This window comes from Equus przewalskii, chromosome 1 (assembly GCF_037783145.1).
Source record: "Equus przewalskii isolate Varuska chromosome 1, EquPr2, whole genome shotgun sequence".
NCBI lineage: Eukaryota > Metazoa > Chordata > Mammalia > Perissodactyla > Equidae > Equus > Equus przewalskii.
This window is the reverse complement of record NC_091831.1, coordinates 26,365,718-26,382,885: the sequence shown is the minus strand read 5'-3', so window position 1 is coordinate 26,382,885 and position 17,168 is coordinate 26,365,718. Positions and strand designations below refer to the sequence as shown.

At 34.5% G+C, this 17,168-nt stretch overlaps 1 protein-coding gene across 4 annotated transcripts in view; it reads left to right on the top strand.

Moving 5' to 3' along the window:
• The window catches only part of SLK (STE20 like kinase), a 56,027-nt gene that overhangs the window by 34,417 nt on the left and 4,442 nt on the right, over window positions 1-17,168 (top strand). For 2 of the 4 annotated variants that reach the window (XM_008518362.2, XM_070633584.1), the window contains 9 exons: window positions 844-974; window positions 1,183-1,306; window positions 2,786-2,965; window positions 5,414-5,506; window positions 11,499-11,628; window positions 12,256-12,380; window positions 12,903-13,091; window positions 13,582-13,707; window positions 14,634-14,747. In XM_008518362.2, coding sequence (XP_008516584.1) covers window positions 844-974; window positions 1,183-1,306; window positions 2,786-2,965; window positions 5,414-5,506; window positions 11,499-11,628; window positions 12,256-12,380; window positions 12,903-13,091; window positions 13,582-13,707; window positions 14,634-14,747 — 1,212 coding nt within the window. The remainder of the gene's footprint in view (window positions 1-843; window positions 975-1,182; window positions 1,307-2,785; window positions 2,966-5,413; window positions 5,507-11,498; window positions 11,629-12,255; window positions 12,381-12,902; window positions 13,092-13,581; window positions 13,708-14,633; window positions 14,748-17,168) is intronic. The other 2 variants (XM_008518363.2, XM_070633590.1) reach the window with 1 other exon arrangement.

Below are 17,168 nucleotides of genomic sequence, written 5' to 3'. Positions count from 1 at the left end.
CATTCTACTTTCTGCATATCAAAACCGAGTAGTTATCTGCTCTTATCTTATATGTTTACCAAAATGTATTTGTAGGAGTGTTACAGTTCTATTATTTATATTTGCATTTAAAAAGCATTTGGAGACCAGTTGAGGAATGAAGAGTTTGGTTTGATGAAGAGTTGTAGGCAATAGCAAGCAGGCAGACTGATACTTCAGGGGTACAACAGAGGTGCTATCTTTCTAGTAACTCTAAAATCACAAATCCATCTGTGGGCCTGAGATGGAGAGGGGCTGTTGATATGGTTGATGAAATGGATTTTGACTCCCAGTCCTGGCAGTGTTTAAAAATTACCTGAGGAGCCTTTGAAAATACAAATTCCCAACCACCTTCTGATCTATTGTTTAAAGGATGAGCCCCAGGAATTAATTTTTAAGTGTTTTGTCACTGGTTCTAAAACTGAAATCAGAGGTATCTGAGAACCTACAAGGTGAAAAGAGGAAGAAAAAAATGAAAAAAATGGTTAACATGTAAAAGTTATACTGATTGTCATTTATGTGAATTGCTCATTACCTCTTGTGCCTAATTATGATTTAGTGTCACAAAAATTATACATGCACATCATCATAATGCATAATTTCACTTGAAAAAAATTTGATTTCGTCTGTAAAGTCATGTGAAAGTCAGATGAGGTTTGAGATGATATAACTGGTTCTACAAATGAGTCTTAATTGCTTTATATTCATACTTTGTATGTATAGCCTTCATGACTGTTCAGTTTTGGGGTCTTTTTTTAAAGAAGAAAATGTTTCTATCGCTAGTATTTCCCATACAAAGCCTAACTAAAATAAAATCTCACTCAGGAAACAAGAAGACAAAAGAAAACATTGAAGAAAACACGCAAATTTGTTGTTGATGGTGTAGAAGTGAGTGTAACAACATCAAAGATAGTTACAGATAGTGATTCCAAAACTGAGGAATTGAGATTTCTTAGGTGAGTAGAGAAACAACACAATTAAAACTGGTTTTATGACTTCTTTTCAGTCTCTGCAAAGTCTGAAGAATAGAGAAACAAGTAAAGTCTTGGCTAATTTTGGATTATTCTTTTCCATTTGAAAAAAATTATTTAAAAATTTTTTTTAAAAGTGTTACTTAAAAGGTATAATTTGTGCTCTTCTATCATTGCCATTAAATTTTATCAGACGTCAGGAACTTCGGGAATTAAGATTGCTTCAAAAAGAAGAGCAGAGAGCTCAGCAACAGCTCAATAGCAAACTGCAGCAACAACGAGAACAAATTTTCCGGCGCTTTGAGCAAGAAATGATGGTAAAGTCTTAGATTTTTGTACCATTTTGTTAATAATGAAATTTAGTGCTTTAAAGAAAACACTCACTAGTGGGTTTTAGAACTTGTTCTCTGATTACTAGACTTCTCTGGCTTTATGATGTGTTTCTGGCCTTTTTCTCTTTGGTGTTCTGGATGCCTTTTTTTTGTTTTTTTCCCCTTTTTGCCTGAAAGGATCTTCCATCTTAGTCTTCCTATCAGTGACTTACAGTGTAATGGGCGTCTTCATTTTTCTTTGATTAAAATCTGTCATGAAAACCAGGAACCACGAAGCTGGTAGATGGTTTACAAAGTTGTTAGATGTGCCTATTACTGGATAATTCAGTGTTACAATTTGACCCCTCAGATTTAGAATCCAAACTTTTAAGCCAGTCTAGAGCAGTTGTCTTCAAACCTGACTGAGTGTTAGAACTTCTTGAGGGCTTTTACAAAACACACTTACTTCTCTGGCTCCTACAGTTAAGCTTCTATATACCTATTCACAGCTGCTGAAGAAATTAGTGCTGACTAGTCAAGAGTCATTGTCATTGAGTATTTCAATTTTTACCTTGTGTCTAAAGGTGGAAAAGGAATTAGTAATGTGATATAAAATTTTGGTAACTTATGTTGAACATGTAGCTTCCTGTAAGTTAGAAAAAGATCATTTGAAATGTTATAGTATTCGTCTTTTGAATGTAAGTCTTTTGCTGTTCTTGTAATTGAAAGTGGTAAGAATTGTTTTGTGTGAAGTGTGGCATTGTGGATTACAGTAGTTGGATTGTAACTGAGAATTCCTAAGAAGATAGTGAACTTTTGTTCTCATTGAATGGTTTTATAGTACTTATATTCTGTTTTCCAGAACCTTATAAAAACTGGTTCTTTCCCCCTAAGTATTTTCCAAAATGTTTTGCTTTTTAATTTCTTTTTAAAGAAAACACCCTTTATGAGTATTTGTATCCAAAGTTGCAATTATTATATAATACTTAAGTATTATTATGTAAGCAGGAATCTTTTGTTGAAAGAGTAGATTTATAATTCCAAAATATTTTTTGATGGAATAGGATGTTTTAAGAATCTTAGTGAAGAAGAGTAAATCTAATAATGACAAGTAGTGGTACATTATTAAAATAGACCTCAGATAAGGCCTTTGATTTATCAAAAATTTTGTTGGATAAATATTGAAATTTTTCTTAGTACTTCATAGCAACTGGATATTCTTCTGGATTTTCTACAAATTTTAAACATTCTACTACTTGTGTAATAAAAAAGACATTTTCCATGTTAGAAAAAATGAAAGGCTCATCTTTTTGAAAGATTTCATAGTGTATTTTAGTGCATTTGACTTGTTCAGTATTGCAAAGGTTATATATCACCTCACTAAATTTAAATGCTAGTTATGTGTTCTTAGGAAACCTCTTCATTATAATGAGTTAATATGAGTGATAGAAAAGTTCCATGATCTTGAGCTACATTGTTTTATAGAGCAAAAAGCGGCAATATGACCAAGAAATTGAGAATCTAGAAAAACAGCAGAAACAGACTATTGAACGTCTAGAACAAGAACATACAAATCGCTTGAGAGATGAAGCCAAACGCATTAAAGGAGAACAAGAGAAAGAGTTGTCCAAATTTCAGAATATGTTAAAGAACCGAAAGAAGGAGGTAAGTGTAACTATTGTTTTTAATTACTGAAGCTATTTTTTTAATGTACACTTAAGACTGTCTAGGGAATTAGGAATAATACTTGATAGTTAAATAGCACTCATTCATTCTTTTTATCAGTCTTCCTGACAGTCATGTAGGGTAGTAGTAAGTTCGGGCATTATCCCATTTTACTGCCAAGAAAACTGGAATAGAAGAGGGTTTAATGACCTGTTTGAGTTCACAGACTACCGTTAAATGTCCAGCTAAATCTTGGACCAGGTCTTCACATTGAGTCCAGTCCATTTTCCTTCCAGTCTCATTCCTCCCTTATTGATGCAACATTTAAGGCCTTATGTAGAATTATTCTTTGCAAGAAAACTTACTATGTTGTGTTTGTAGGTGGCAACAGTAATTTATCTTACTATTCATAATATTTAATTCATACTTAAAAAAATTCTTTTTGATTAGCTTGATTGCCTTTCTTGGACATTGTGCCAAAACAAAAGCTGAGTAACCTGAAATTTGAAATAATATCTGTGAGTTTATCAAATTGTGAGCTACTTTGAAGAATCACAGGTAGAAAATATCTGTAAAGTCATTTGATTAGAATGAATTTTTTCATTTTTCCTAAAACTGTTCCATAGTGTTATGTAATCTATTTTTCGGGTATTATTTACTATGAAAGATTGTCATTGATTCAGAAAGAGGATTTACATAATGTATTAGTGTGTCTTTTCTCCCCAAATTAAAACTAAGAGAGCTTTACATATTAGCAGTTTTCAGAGATAATTTTATGATTTATTCTGTACCTTTAGTGTAGGAGGAGAATTAACCTTTTTGTAATATAAAAGACCCCAGGGACAATAATTATGATCAGTTTTATTAGGATTGGAACAAAAAAGTCTCAACTGAACTAGTGAATGAATTTTTACTTTTGAGGCAAGTCTCAAATACCCAAATTTATTGACTTTGATATTTAAATTATGCAGAAAATTGAACATCATATTGCTGAACTTGAGGATCTGTTTTAAAAAGGATAGAATCAAACAGTAGTAAATACAGTGTATTCTGTGATTTTTTTTAGGTAAAGATGAATGAAATGGTATATAATTTGATATGGCTACCATTTCTAAAAATTCTTGGTTTGTTACTGTTTATTATATTTTATATTGAATTACTCTATATACCATGATATATGACCTTACTGAGGCTGCATATTAATTTTCTTAAAACCCTGGGTAGTTTTTATTGAAAGGTTATTTTTTAAATATAAGATTAAATTAAAAAAATTTATAGGTGAATATATGATTTAATCCTAAATATATGAAAGTCTCTAGATATTGTAACTATTTTGGGGTAGGAGAGTTTTAACCAGTGAATATGTTTGAGATCATGATATGCATATTTTAAATAATTGTGTATTTTTTTTCCCTTATCGCTAAACTTCTTGCATTTGGGGAGTCTCTTCCTTTTAATGGTGATTTGGTTTCATGAGGCATTACTGATGGGAAATTTTAAATACACTGTGTTAAATCAAAATCAGTCTCTTTCACGGACCATCAATAGCATGTGGTGATTTGGAATCGGGTTGCTTTTGGTGCTTTCTACTTGTAAACACATGATTATTTTTTCATAGTTGGATTACTGATCTATTGTTAGGTGGAATACATATCTAGGATTTTGAAATGATTAAAAGAAGGAGCTATAAAATACTTCATTTTATAATATACTTTATCTGGTATAATAAATCGTAGCATGCTAAACTCTTACTTTATGAGTGCTTATATTACTGATTTTAAAGTTGACAATTAAGTTTGGCTTAAATTGTCAACTAAGGAGAATGTTATTCTAATCCAACACAAAATCATCAGATATGTTCATTTTTATCACACTGTGTATAAAATGGTGTGTTTTGTGAAAAAAGAGAACATAATGTCCATTTATTTCTCCTTTGTATATTCTAAGGCTTACTTTCCCTTTTGTTTTTCTTTTGGTTTCATTAAGTGGATTTAATTTAGAATTATTTCTTTGGTTTTATCAAGCCAATTATGAAATATTGCACTTTTATAAATGGCATTAGCTTTCCTTGTGTTCAATGTTTCCAACATTCAATAGATATGTTTATAATTTTATAATCTTTCAAGGTCAGTTGAGTTTATCACCTTTAGTTAAACATCGGTGCTGCAAGTAATCCTTTACTGATTGTCTTTGAATCTTGAGAGAATGATATATAGGGATAATTAAGCAACTAATTAATCTTTATATGGCATAATGTCCCTTTCTGCACTGAGATTAAGCATGTTCTATCCTTTCATTCTTTTTCTTCAAACTAACACCTGTGCTAATGCATGTTGAAAGAACTTTTTTAACAGCTTTAATATTTGACTTGTAGCTTGTCTGCTCACATAAATGCTTGCTGTGGAGAAAGTATTATTTCCCCACCTCCTGCATGCTTATACACTGTAGGTTATAAATGAAGTGGAGAAAGCACCCAAAGAGCTGAGAAAAGAGCTCATGAAACGCAGGAAAGAGGAGCTTGCACAAAGCCAGCATGCTCAGGTAACAGCAGCAGCTTAATGCTACTAAAAACAGAAAGCAGCATTATTCTCACAGCTCAGTAAACCACGGTTGAAAGGGTCAATTCTAACTGTACTTATGTGATGTTGACTTCTCCTCATACAAAGGTTCCCAGGGCATTCTTTATGTAGCACTAAATTCACACTAAGGTGACATTTTAGTTGCCAATATGAAATTAAGTGGAATGTTTGGAAAGCTGACTCCAGGTGAAATAAACAAGCATGTTAATGTATAATCCACTGTATTCTTATTTTAATCATAATGGAAGCTTATATTTTTAAGTAATAATGTCAATGTTTGATAGAAGACTTTTAGGACAGAAAAATATAGAGGGTGAGTATGTAAGCTTTGTGCGTATGAAAACCATGCCTATTAAAAGGCCATTATTTCTATAAAGTTCAAAGTTAAAGGAAAAATGGTAAATGGTAATGTTAAATGGTAGATCAAACATTTATTACTGTTAACCATTTAAGCAACTTAAAACCAGATTTTAAATATTAAGTGTGTTGGTTATGTATGTCAATGGAAAGAAGAGACATGGATTATATATTAATTGTTTCTTTAAATTATCTTTTTAGTGTGGTTTCATGTGATTTAACAAGTGGTTCCCAGACTTGAATTTTACAGACCCATGAAAAGAAACATAGAAACAACAAAGACAATTGGGGACCATGACGAATGGATTGCCATTAAAAAAATTTTAGTTTTTTGCCAAATAAGGATGTTTTAAAACTGTCGTTTACTTGTCACCATCATTTCAAAGGAGAGAATATTTTAACACCATGAAAAATGAGGAAAATATTTCATAATTTAAAATTTTTATAAAACTAGCCTATGAATAAATTTAGGGTTTTTTTTCTATGAGCCAGTGAAAAATTTTGTCTCTGCCTAGTGTGGGGATTAGTAGTTAAGGTGATAATAGCAAACACAGCATTTACTATGCATCAAGGACTGTTCTAAATACTTTACCTGTATGAACTCATTTGACTTCACAACATATAAGGTAGTTGCTGTACTCTTATTACCTGTATTCTACAAGTGAGGGAATTAAAAACACAGGAAGGTTGAGTGATTCTCCCAAGGTCACACATCTGGTTAGTAGTAGAGCCAGAATTCTTGTTCAGGCAAGTTTGGCTCCACATTTCATACACTGAACCACCATATGATACCGTCTCTCATGTTTAAGCTCTGCTTTCTGTACCTAACCTAGACTCTTATCAGCTCAGCCCAGTGGTTGCTGGCAGTGTCTTATTAATAGCTGAAGAAGTCGTCCTTGTTGGCCACACATCTGTTTTCAGATAATTTGGATTTCAAACCAGATGATAACAATATGGTTTTGCCTTGTAAAGGAATATAGACTTTTTTAATTCCAAAAGGAATCAGACTCTACTGTCGAAATTGACAATTTAATGTTGAATGAATTAGGTAATCCTATGCTTCAGCAAAACTTTGTTGGTTATTTTTCATACAATTCTGAGCGCTGGCCTGTATTTTCCAACTAAAGCTTAAAGCAGTAGTAAATTTCTCCCTGTAAATTTAGTGGAAAATTTAGTAATCTAACAGATTTCAGAAGTGTTTCTCTTTAGCTACTGCTTTTGATGAAGGTGCGAAAACTTGATAACTTTACAGAGTCTATTTTAAACTTTTTTTGAGAATTTATGAATAATAGCCATATATTCATGGGACCAGAATGTATTTGATTATCTAGTCCAGTGGTTTTCAGACTTTACTCCCAGGAGCTCTGGAGTTAGGAAGAAGCACCTCGAGAATCCTTCAAAAAGTGAAGACTGTTGGGCTCTGAGGCCCTGCTTCTACCTTAACTAAAACAACACCACTTTTCATCTGTTCCATAAACTTTATACATTTTTTGATGAGTTTTTTTAAAAGAAGGTTTGACTGGTTGAAAAACAACAGCAGCAAACTGGAGTTTGGAAACCACTGGTCTAGTTCACATCCTTCATTTTACAGATGAGAAAGAGGGCCCCCTGTTCAGTGACTTGTTCCAGGCCTCAAGAAACTCAACATTTGTATAATTATTTTTCCATTTACCAAAAGTCATTCAGCTGCATTCTCACCTGGGAGGTGCGTTGTATTCTGATCCACAGGGTGTTGCTCAGGTCATGATTCAGTCTTTTCAGTTGTCGTCTTGTGCAGTCTTCAACGCCCAAATGCAGGACGTAAGTCCCACATACCTGTAGGAGGATGCCTTCTCCTGTTTTACCTGCTTTTTCTTTGGCTCACATGTGCCTTTTCATTGTTAGCTTTATTTGTTAAAATCTAGATGATTGATAGATGATAATGTCAGTAATGAAGTAATAGTAATGACCTGACGTGAACTTTATAGTACAGTATTCTTCAAAGAGTTTTCACATTTGATTCTCATGCCGCTACCCTAATATAGGGATGGAGTGTGTCCGTTTTGCAGATGAAGAATTCGAGGCACAGAAGACCAAGTGATCTGCCTAAAGTCACAAAAGAGATTAATGGTAGAGCTGGAACTAGAACACTTCTAATACAGTGTTCTTTTTTTCTATCTACCCCACCATAAATTTTAGTTTGAGATTTTCATTTTTTTCAGGAAGTGTCTTCCTAGTAGTATTTTATAAGCTTTGCACATGTGAGAAATTGAATGCTGTGATTAGATTTTATCTTTGTGTGAAGTGACATTTTGATTGCATATATGTATACGTAGATGTTTAAATTATGGGTATGGTCAGAAAAGCCATATTAAATGTGGTGATTTAAGTTCCATTTAACTCTAGTTTTTACTATTCAAATTGTCCACGATGAATAGTGAGTTGCTGTTCTCCTTACTGTAGTTTTAAATTACGTCTGGAGTTCCAGGCTGTATTCTTTCTCACAGTTTCTATAGGGAAGTGAATAGCTTATTTAACACTATAATTTTTGTTTGTGATATTTGATATACACAACTGGAGTAGATAGAATACAGCTTGATTTCAACCCCTCCTTTCCCCTCTCCTGCAGTTAGACTGATTTTTTTTTTGTCATTGGCAGCTGTTGGACTCTAGTTTTCCAAAAGAGTAAGCAAAACATTAATTTTTTTAATGAGAGGGAGAAATTATGAATTACAAACTCTTTTCTGATCATTACCATTTTTAGCTTTTCTTTTGAGTTAAAATGATCAAAACTGTTCAAATAGCCCAATATATTATAACCATTACTTGTAGTTTTCTAGACTCAAAAGTTGTGTTTTTAGTATTTATAGTTATCTGATTAATATGATAAAATTCCTTATCAGAATTTAAACTTGTACGTTTGAAGGGCACTCACTTTACAATTTGTGTCCATTTAAAAATTATTTGTTACTCCTAATGATCAAATCCATTTGCAGTATATTTTTTTAGAGTGAATGCAATTTGTGTGATCTTTTTGGAATGTAAGATCACTTTTCTTTTAGATCCTAAGAGTAATTTCTAATTTATAAATTCTATCGTGAATGTATTACTTGGCTTTTGAAGTTAGGAAATTTAATGAAAGCTCAATAATACTAAATTTCATTTCTTTTGAGGTAATAAAGCATATTGATTAGTATGTAAGGAACCTTTCAGGTAGTTTTTAGTTTTAATATAAAAAATCATTTGTACAGTATCCTTTACTACGTAATCATCCAGACTCTGCTTAATTATTCGTGTCCATTGCTCTATAAGGCAACTGGTGTCTTTGCTAACTCTGATTGTTAGAAAGCACTTCCATGTGTTGCCTACCTTGGCTCTTCCCTCGATTGTTTCTTGCCTTCCGGAGCAGCACAGTGCTGGTTTGCCTGCTTCTATACAACAGTCTTAGCTCCTCTTTCCCCTTGTGTATTGGCTGCTTCAGGGTGTGCTGCTGTAGTTCTTTCAGTCATACATTGTGTGGCATGGTTTCTGTACCCTTTATTCCCAGCTTTGAGTTTTCTGTGGTTTACTTTTGAACTTTCGAAAGTGTGATACTAAGAGAAGGGGCCCACTACTCTTTATGTGGACTGACAGAAAAAACCTATTTGGGACCAAGAGAGTGGAAGTTCCTTGAGGGCAATCCTGTCTTTTAGTAATTTTAGTGTCTCTGTAACTAGTACAGTGCCCAGCATTTACTAAGTGCTTAATAAAGATTTTCTTTCAACTGAACTCTTATCTTCCTTAATCTGGACATAAATATATTATAGTAATATAATAAAAAACTGCATTGACACGAAATTGTCTTCACTTTTTTAGTGGCATTGGCTTAATTTGCCTTTTTAATTTTCACGTATTTATTCACCCCATTGTGTATATTTGAACTTGATTTTTTCGAATCTAAATATTTATATTTATGCTAATTTGGACCCATCATTTCTGTCCATACAGATATTTTTCAGAAGTCCTTTTTACAAACCAATGGTAAAAATGTCGAAAAAAAGAAAACCCTTGATATATCTTGGAGATTGGATTGTTTATTAAACAAATTTGCATATAAAAATTTTATAATGAAATAAAGGAAAGTTTAATTTTTATTAAAAATGATACTGTAGGAAGAAGAGAAGCTTGAATAACTTACTTTCTTTGTTATAACTGCTTAAAAGATAGATGTGGAGAGTTTGCATTTCTTTAAATAAAAGTCAAAAGGCCTTATTCTAGATAGTTTAATTTAAATATTCACTGAGGCTTTTTTTCCTTGGACAAAGTTAGATAGGTGACTGTGGTTAAGTTGGCAATTGTATTTTATAGAGGCAATTTATTAGTCTTTCTGCTACTGTGTGTTTGTATTTATGCCAAAATACGGCAGCATTTGTGACTCCAGATTACTTTAACAGGGCGTCATGAATGGTAAGACCTGATTCGCACCTCCAGAGACACAGTAGTAAGGCAAGCATCTTGAGGAACTCTGGGAGACTCACTCTTTGTGCATTGAAGACCAGGCTGGTAGTGATCCATATCGTGTCAGACTCTGTTCGAGGCCTAAAGAATAGCTCCAAAGCAGATCTTGGAGTTTTATATTCTCTTGAATGTGCAGCAGGAGGATTCTAGATGAAGTGCTGCTTTAACTCTCAGTGTCTAAAGCCGCACTCAAACTGAGTATCCCTTGAGCTAGTCTCAAACTGCTCTGACTGCTGAGAGAGGGATGGAGATCCAAACATTTACAGGCAAAGCTTGCATTTCTCCAATTTGGATGTTATTGTTTTCCTTCTGTAAATGTATGAGTTAGCGTAAAGACCATAAGTCGCTTTCACATTTCCTTTTCCTACACAGTGATTGAAGGATTTTTTTTAAAGTGTAAATTTGACATTTGTGCACATATTATGTACTCAGTAAATATTTGTTGAATGAATGAGTGAATCCCAAACATGTGAGTAGAATTCTCTCATTATAAGGAATTTTGTTTGTGAATTTCTAAAGTGTAACTCACTTTCCTATTCCTAGTTCACTTGTCTTTAGCAGTGTACTATTTCTCATTAAGTCCTCAAATTGTTGTTGTTCTTTTCAGGTACAGATTGTAGAAACAGAAACTATCATCTCTATTAGTGTAGCCATGGTATTTCTTCCTCTGTATTTCTTAGAAAAATAGTTTAAAATTCTGATGTGTCTTTTACTTATTTGCTTTTTATGACCTTTCTTCCTAAAACGCATTTCTTGTTTATGCTTGTTTTATCCACACCATAGTGCAGTGACTAGTCAGTTTTATAAGTTGTAAATTTATTTTCCCAAAGGTGTCAGTGTGTAATGGGGCATTTTAATTATGAGTAGGTCATAGACTTCTTTTGTGCATATTATTAATAGTGAATTTAGAATATTATGTATTCTACTTTTTTTCTGGGCTTGAATTGGGTGACTAATACATTTATATTATATGTATATTCTATAATTTTGGTGGTTTTTAAGTCCAGTTAACTTGAGAAACTTACTTTAGAAGTCTTGTTAAGCACTAATATAGTCATATAGATAAATGGGTGTTTCATTCAGTAGGTACATATTAACTGATGGCTAACTGTGTCTAATAGGAACAAGAATTTGTTCAGAAGCAACAACAAGAATTAGATGGCTCTCTGAAAAAGATCATCCAACAGCAGAAGGCAGAGTTAGCCAATATTGAAAGAGAGTGCCTGAATAACAAACAGCAGCTCATGAGAGGTATGTGAAACTACGCAGCATATGGATATGTATAAAATCATATGTCGCAAACATTGCTGAGATATACTTTGAAATTATTTGAATGCTTTCCTTTGTTAGAGTGCTAGAGGGAAAGAAAGATTATTGTTGAGGTAAATAAGAGGAAAAATCCAAATTAGGAAATACTGCAAGATACAGAATTCCCTTATGACAGTAGAAGTAAACATAAACATATAATCCTTAAAACATCTTTTTGTCCAGATGATGCTAGAAATATACCTGAATAATTTTGTATACTCATCATTCCTTATAGTTTTTGATACAGTTAATGGCTGCATGATAGAATGGGATTTTAAGCACTTATTTCTCCCAACAAATAGCTCAGATTTTTTTTCTTTCTCATTAAGATGATAAAAGGAAATTTTGGTGTTGAGGGTGGGATATTCTTTGTTTATAGGACATCAGAACAGAATGGAAAGTGGTAATAGAGATTATCTTTACATTGGTAATGTTTCATTTATAATTCAGAATGTCCTGTGTGTATTAGTCAGTGTATATAGAACACTTTTATGTAAATATTAAAATGAAGACCAAGGTACATTAGTAAAAAGAGCAAAGTGACATTTTGAAAATTGCTTTTTCTTCTAGCTCGAGAGGCTGCAATTTGGGAACTTGAAGAACGACACTTGCAAGAAAAACACCAGCTGCTCAAACAGCAACTTAAAGATCAGTATTTCATGCAAAGACATCAGCTGCTTAAGCGCCATGAGAAGGTCAATGAAAGGAAAATTTCACTTTTTTGTTCATTTTAAAGTTTACAGAGCTATTCAGTTTTGAAACTTATGTTTCTTTGAGAATGAATTTTAGATTTCCGTTCTTTTGTCCTAAAATTTCTTTGATGAAGTTTGGAGTAATTAATTGTATCTTGATCATGATTGTAAAACTTCTTTTCCACAGATTCCAAGGAAGGTAACTAATTATGATGCTTAAAGGCCTCTTATACATTATAATCTTCATCTTGTCTCTAAAAGGTAGCTACTGTGGCTCCATTTATGGTTCAAGTATCTTATAAACGTGGACTACCTATACTTAGTAAAGGAGAATTTCAATATAAGACTCTTGTTACTAATAGCTTTATTCTTCTTAAAATTATTTTTTGCCTAATATTTTGCTGGTTGGTATGCAACAAAGGAGAGAGTAATTTTGGGAAACAGCAAAAACGAAATGTTATATTTCAGTATATGTGTTGGTACTATTATATCTGTGTCATTGGATTCTGTTTAAAACTTTCTTAGGAAACAGAACAAATGCAGCGTTACAATCAACGACTTATTGAAGAATTGAAAACCAGACAGACTCAAGAAAGAGCAAGACTGCCTAAGATTCAGCGCAGTGAAGCCAAGACTCGAATGGCCATGTTTAAGAAGAGTTTGAGAATTAACTCGACAGCCACACCAGATCAGGACCGTGACAAAATTAAACAGGTAAATAAACAAATTACCCTGTTCTCTTTTAAATTTAAAAAATTTGAATGACCTTTAGAAATGCAACATAATTGTGTTGTAAACATTTAGAGCCACTTGGGCTTGTTGATGTTCACCTTGGCTCCGTGGGCTGGGGCTCGATAGATGGCATCTGCCAATTCAGGCTTCCTAGGGTGGTGGCCACAGAGGGCAAAGTGCTCCCTCCTATGCCCCATACCACATCCTTGGCTAGACTGGTTCTAAGACCAGCCCTGGGAATGAGATGACTTGGACACCTTTTTAAGTCAAAACGTATGGCCTGACTAAACTTTCAGAAGTCCCCGCCACCACCAAAGCCATGATGTAGACTCCAGCTTTGAGTCACAGCTTATTGTTACTTGCAACTTTAGTTTATTATAGTTTAAGTTTTGTTAAATTCCTTAATTATACCTTTGGAAGATAAGAAATTACATTGCTTGTTAATCATATTTATCTTTTGTTTTTCTTATAGTTTGCTGCTCAAGAAGAAAAGAGGCAGAAAAATGAGAGAATGGCTCAGCATCAAAAGCATGAAAATCAAATGCGGGATCTTCAGCTGCAGTGTGAAGCCAATGTCCGGGAACTGCATCAGCTGCAGGTTAGATATGGAAGGTGGAGGCGGAGCTGGGGTCAGTGGGCAGCACAGGGGGCTGGATTTGAGAAAACAATAGCTACTAAAGTAGACTGCACTTATCTCCTGAAAATGCTGGGATTGAAAGGCTTTGTTTCTTGTATAGACCCAAATCGAGATCAGTTTAGTATCATGGACACTGGTTTAGATTTTTTATAACCATTATTAACATACCTCCTGAAGCTAAATTATAACCTAAGAAGTTGAGTCTTTCAAAAGTAGTATTGAGTATTTTTAGTATGTTTTGCAAAGAAGATGAGCAAACTTTTCAAAATGATATAGGCAGTTTTGTTATCAGATTCTGAATTTAAAATTTCTTTTCATTTAGAGAGAAAAATTCATTTTGTTCTAGGTTTTTGAAAAAAGTGATAAACTAAATATATGAGCATTTTTCTCCTAATAAATTTAAAGGTAACTTTAGAGAAGACTGTTTATTGGGCCTTACCTGGAGCATACAGCCTATGTAGTATATAGCCTGAAATGTTCAATTTCAGAGTAGTGTACTCATTGTGGATGCTCTACATATTGGCGTGATTTACTCAATAGAATAGTTCCTAATCCCACATTCTGGTACCAATGGGTAAAATGCAAATAGGCTTCCCTCTGAAGTGTCAGTTTTATGAGCACACCTTTTAGAAAGGGAAAACAGGATCAAACTAATTCTTTCTATTTAAATTCTTTTCATATGGTAAGTAACAGATCTGGCTTCTAAATTTGCAAAAATGATGCTATGACTCATTTCATAATTCTTCGTCCTTGGTTTTTATAGGAGAATTTGAACCTCAATAATAGCTTGATGTTTGATGAGTAATTTATTATTTTGGAAGATATTTGTATTTGTGAAAAATTGCTCAGTTGATCTGAAATATTTTTAATCCAAATTTTATTTTCAGAATGAAAAATGCCACCTATTGGTTGAGCATGAGACTCAGAAACTAAAGGAGTTAGATGAGGAACACAGCCAAGAATTAAAGGAATGGAGAGAGAAATTGAGACCTAGGAAAAAGGTAATTTTAAAAGCTTTAATTAAAATATGTTTGCATTCATCCAGCCAGCCAGTCCTCTGTTGGCTCTTTACCTAATATGTGTCAGGTGCAGTATCAGGGACAGGAGATACTGAGAGGAAGAGAAAGTCTCTGCCCTCAGAAGGTTCAGAATCTAGTGACAAGCAATTACAGATCAGTAGGATCATTGCTCTGAAGGAGGTAAGTACAAGATACAGGGGAGAGGAGCACAATGTGTAGGCAAAGGAAGAGGGGTGCTTAAAACTGCCTGGGGAAGTCAGGGAAGCTTTGGAGAGGAGATGCCTTGTAAGCCAAGTGAGGCTTGAAGGATGAGTAAGAGCTTGCTAGGCAGACTGACATATTGGGGTGGGATGGGGCAATTGAAGTACTGAGACGAAAATGAGGTATACAGGAATCATAAGTAACTCCCTATCATTGTAACGTTATGAGGATTGTGTGCCTATGTGTAGGCATTAAGGAGAGAAGGAAGGAAGTGATGACAGCTTAGTCTGGACAGGTCTCTGGAGCCAGATTACAAGGCCTTTGTAAACTATGTAGATTGACAATCTAGTAAAATAGGAATGGCTTCCCTCCCCCGGCCGGTCAGCCAGCCATCCTCCTTGTTTGCACTTGACTCCCTGCCAGCCTGGTCTAATCGGTCACCCATTTTGACTCTGTTTTTACTATCACTGTTTGATCCTTTCCCTTTGTTAATTCTCAAGCTTAAACGTTTATTTTCTCTTAGGCTTCCTGCCTGCTGTACATTTCAATCAGTCCTTTCTTCTATTTATCCAGTCAGTCAGTCAATCAATCAATCAAGGAAATAGGTATTTAGCACCTACTATGTGCTAAAGGTTCTAGAGGAAGTGAAATGACCAAGTCACTTAAAAGTATGTCTTTTTAATTTAAATTTTATTTATTGTGAAATTTTTGAATAGGTAATACATTCCTGTGGTTCAGAATTGAAAAGGCATGGAAGAGCAAACAGGGAGAAGTCCCTTTCTCTGGTTTCTTTGAACTCTGCAGTCTAGCTTTCACCTCACATAACCAAATCCTATGGCATTATGTAACTGTTCTCGTTAACAATCTTGTTTCTTACAATTCTCTTCTTGCCTGACTTTTGTGACATACTCTCTTCTTTCTCTGTGCTCTTCATCACCTTTTCTTTGTCTTCCAGTCACCTGAAATGTTGACATTTCTTAGTTTTAACCCCCTTATCTCTGTTCTTTATCTTGATGATCTTGTAGCTAGTCGTAGCTTCAACTGTTGCATATTTAAAGACGATTCCAAAACTGGCGTAGTAGGGCTTGTATAGAGCACAAATTCTAAAAGTCATATCGATTGGGTTCAAATCTCAGTGCTGACACTGATTAATTTTGTTACTTAACATTTCTAAGCCCACTTTTCCTCATTTCTAAAACAAGGAGGATGCTACCTATCTAACTGGGGTTGTTAAGACAGTTAAAAGAAGTGACGTGTGTATAGCACTTGTCCCAGTACCTGAGCCGTGGTCAGGGTTCAGTGGATGGTTGCTATTGCTACTATTATTGTTTTATTGTTGTCAGTTCGTGCTCTGAGGTCTCATTTTCCACTTGAGTGTTCCCTTCCTTCTCATTTCGTTCAGGCCTGTGTCCCAGTATCATCTCATCAGAGCTCCCTCTTTCTGATAAATATCCGTAAAGTAGCCTCCATGCCCACCTCAGATACTCCCTATCTCCTCACCTTTCTTTGTTTTTCTTCATAGCATTCATCACAACCAGACACATTTGTTTACTGTCTTCTCAGAATGTAAGCTCCTTGAGAGCAGAGACATTATCTCTTTGTTCACTGAGATATACCCAGCTTCTAGAACAGTTCCTGGCACATCGTAGATGATTAATATGTACCCGTTGAGTGTGGACTAAAGATTGTAAACTCAGGGCCGGCCCAGTGGCACAGTGGTTAAGTTTGCACGTTCTGCTTCTCAGTGGCTCAGAGTTCACCAGTTTGGATCCTGGGTGCGGACATGGCACCACTTGGCAAAAGCCATGCTATGATACACGTCCCATATATAAAGTGGAGGAAGATGGGCATGGATGTGAGCTCAGGGCCAGTCTTCCTCGGCAAAAAGAGGAGGATTGGCAGCAGTTAGCTCAGGGCTAATCTTCCTCAAAAAAAAAAAAGTTCCGTAAGGGCCTAATGAGCCTTGTGGTCTCTAGCTCCGTTTCCTTTCTTCCTACTTGCCTGCCATCACCAGTGTGTTTATCCTCAAGAACATCTCTGAAACTATCATAGTGGTGTTGATAAATCTTTAGTTTCATCAGAATAAAATGTAAATACCTCATTTTGACTTTGAAGCCCTCATGGTGCTACCCATTGGCCACAGTAAACCTTTCTAGCTTCATCTCCCACTAGCCGCTTTGTTCCCAGTTCACGTTCCAATAT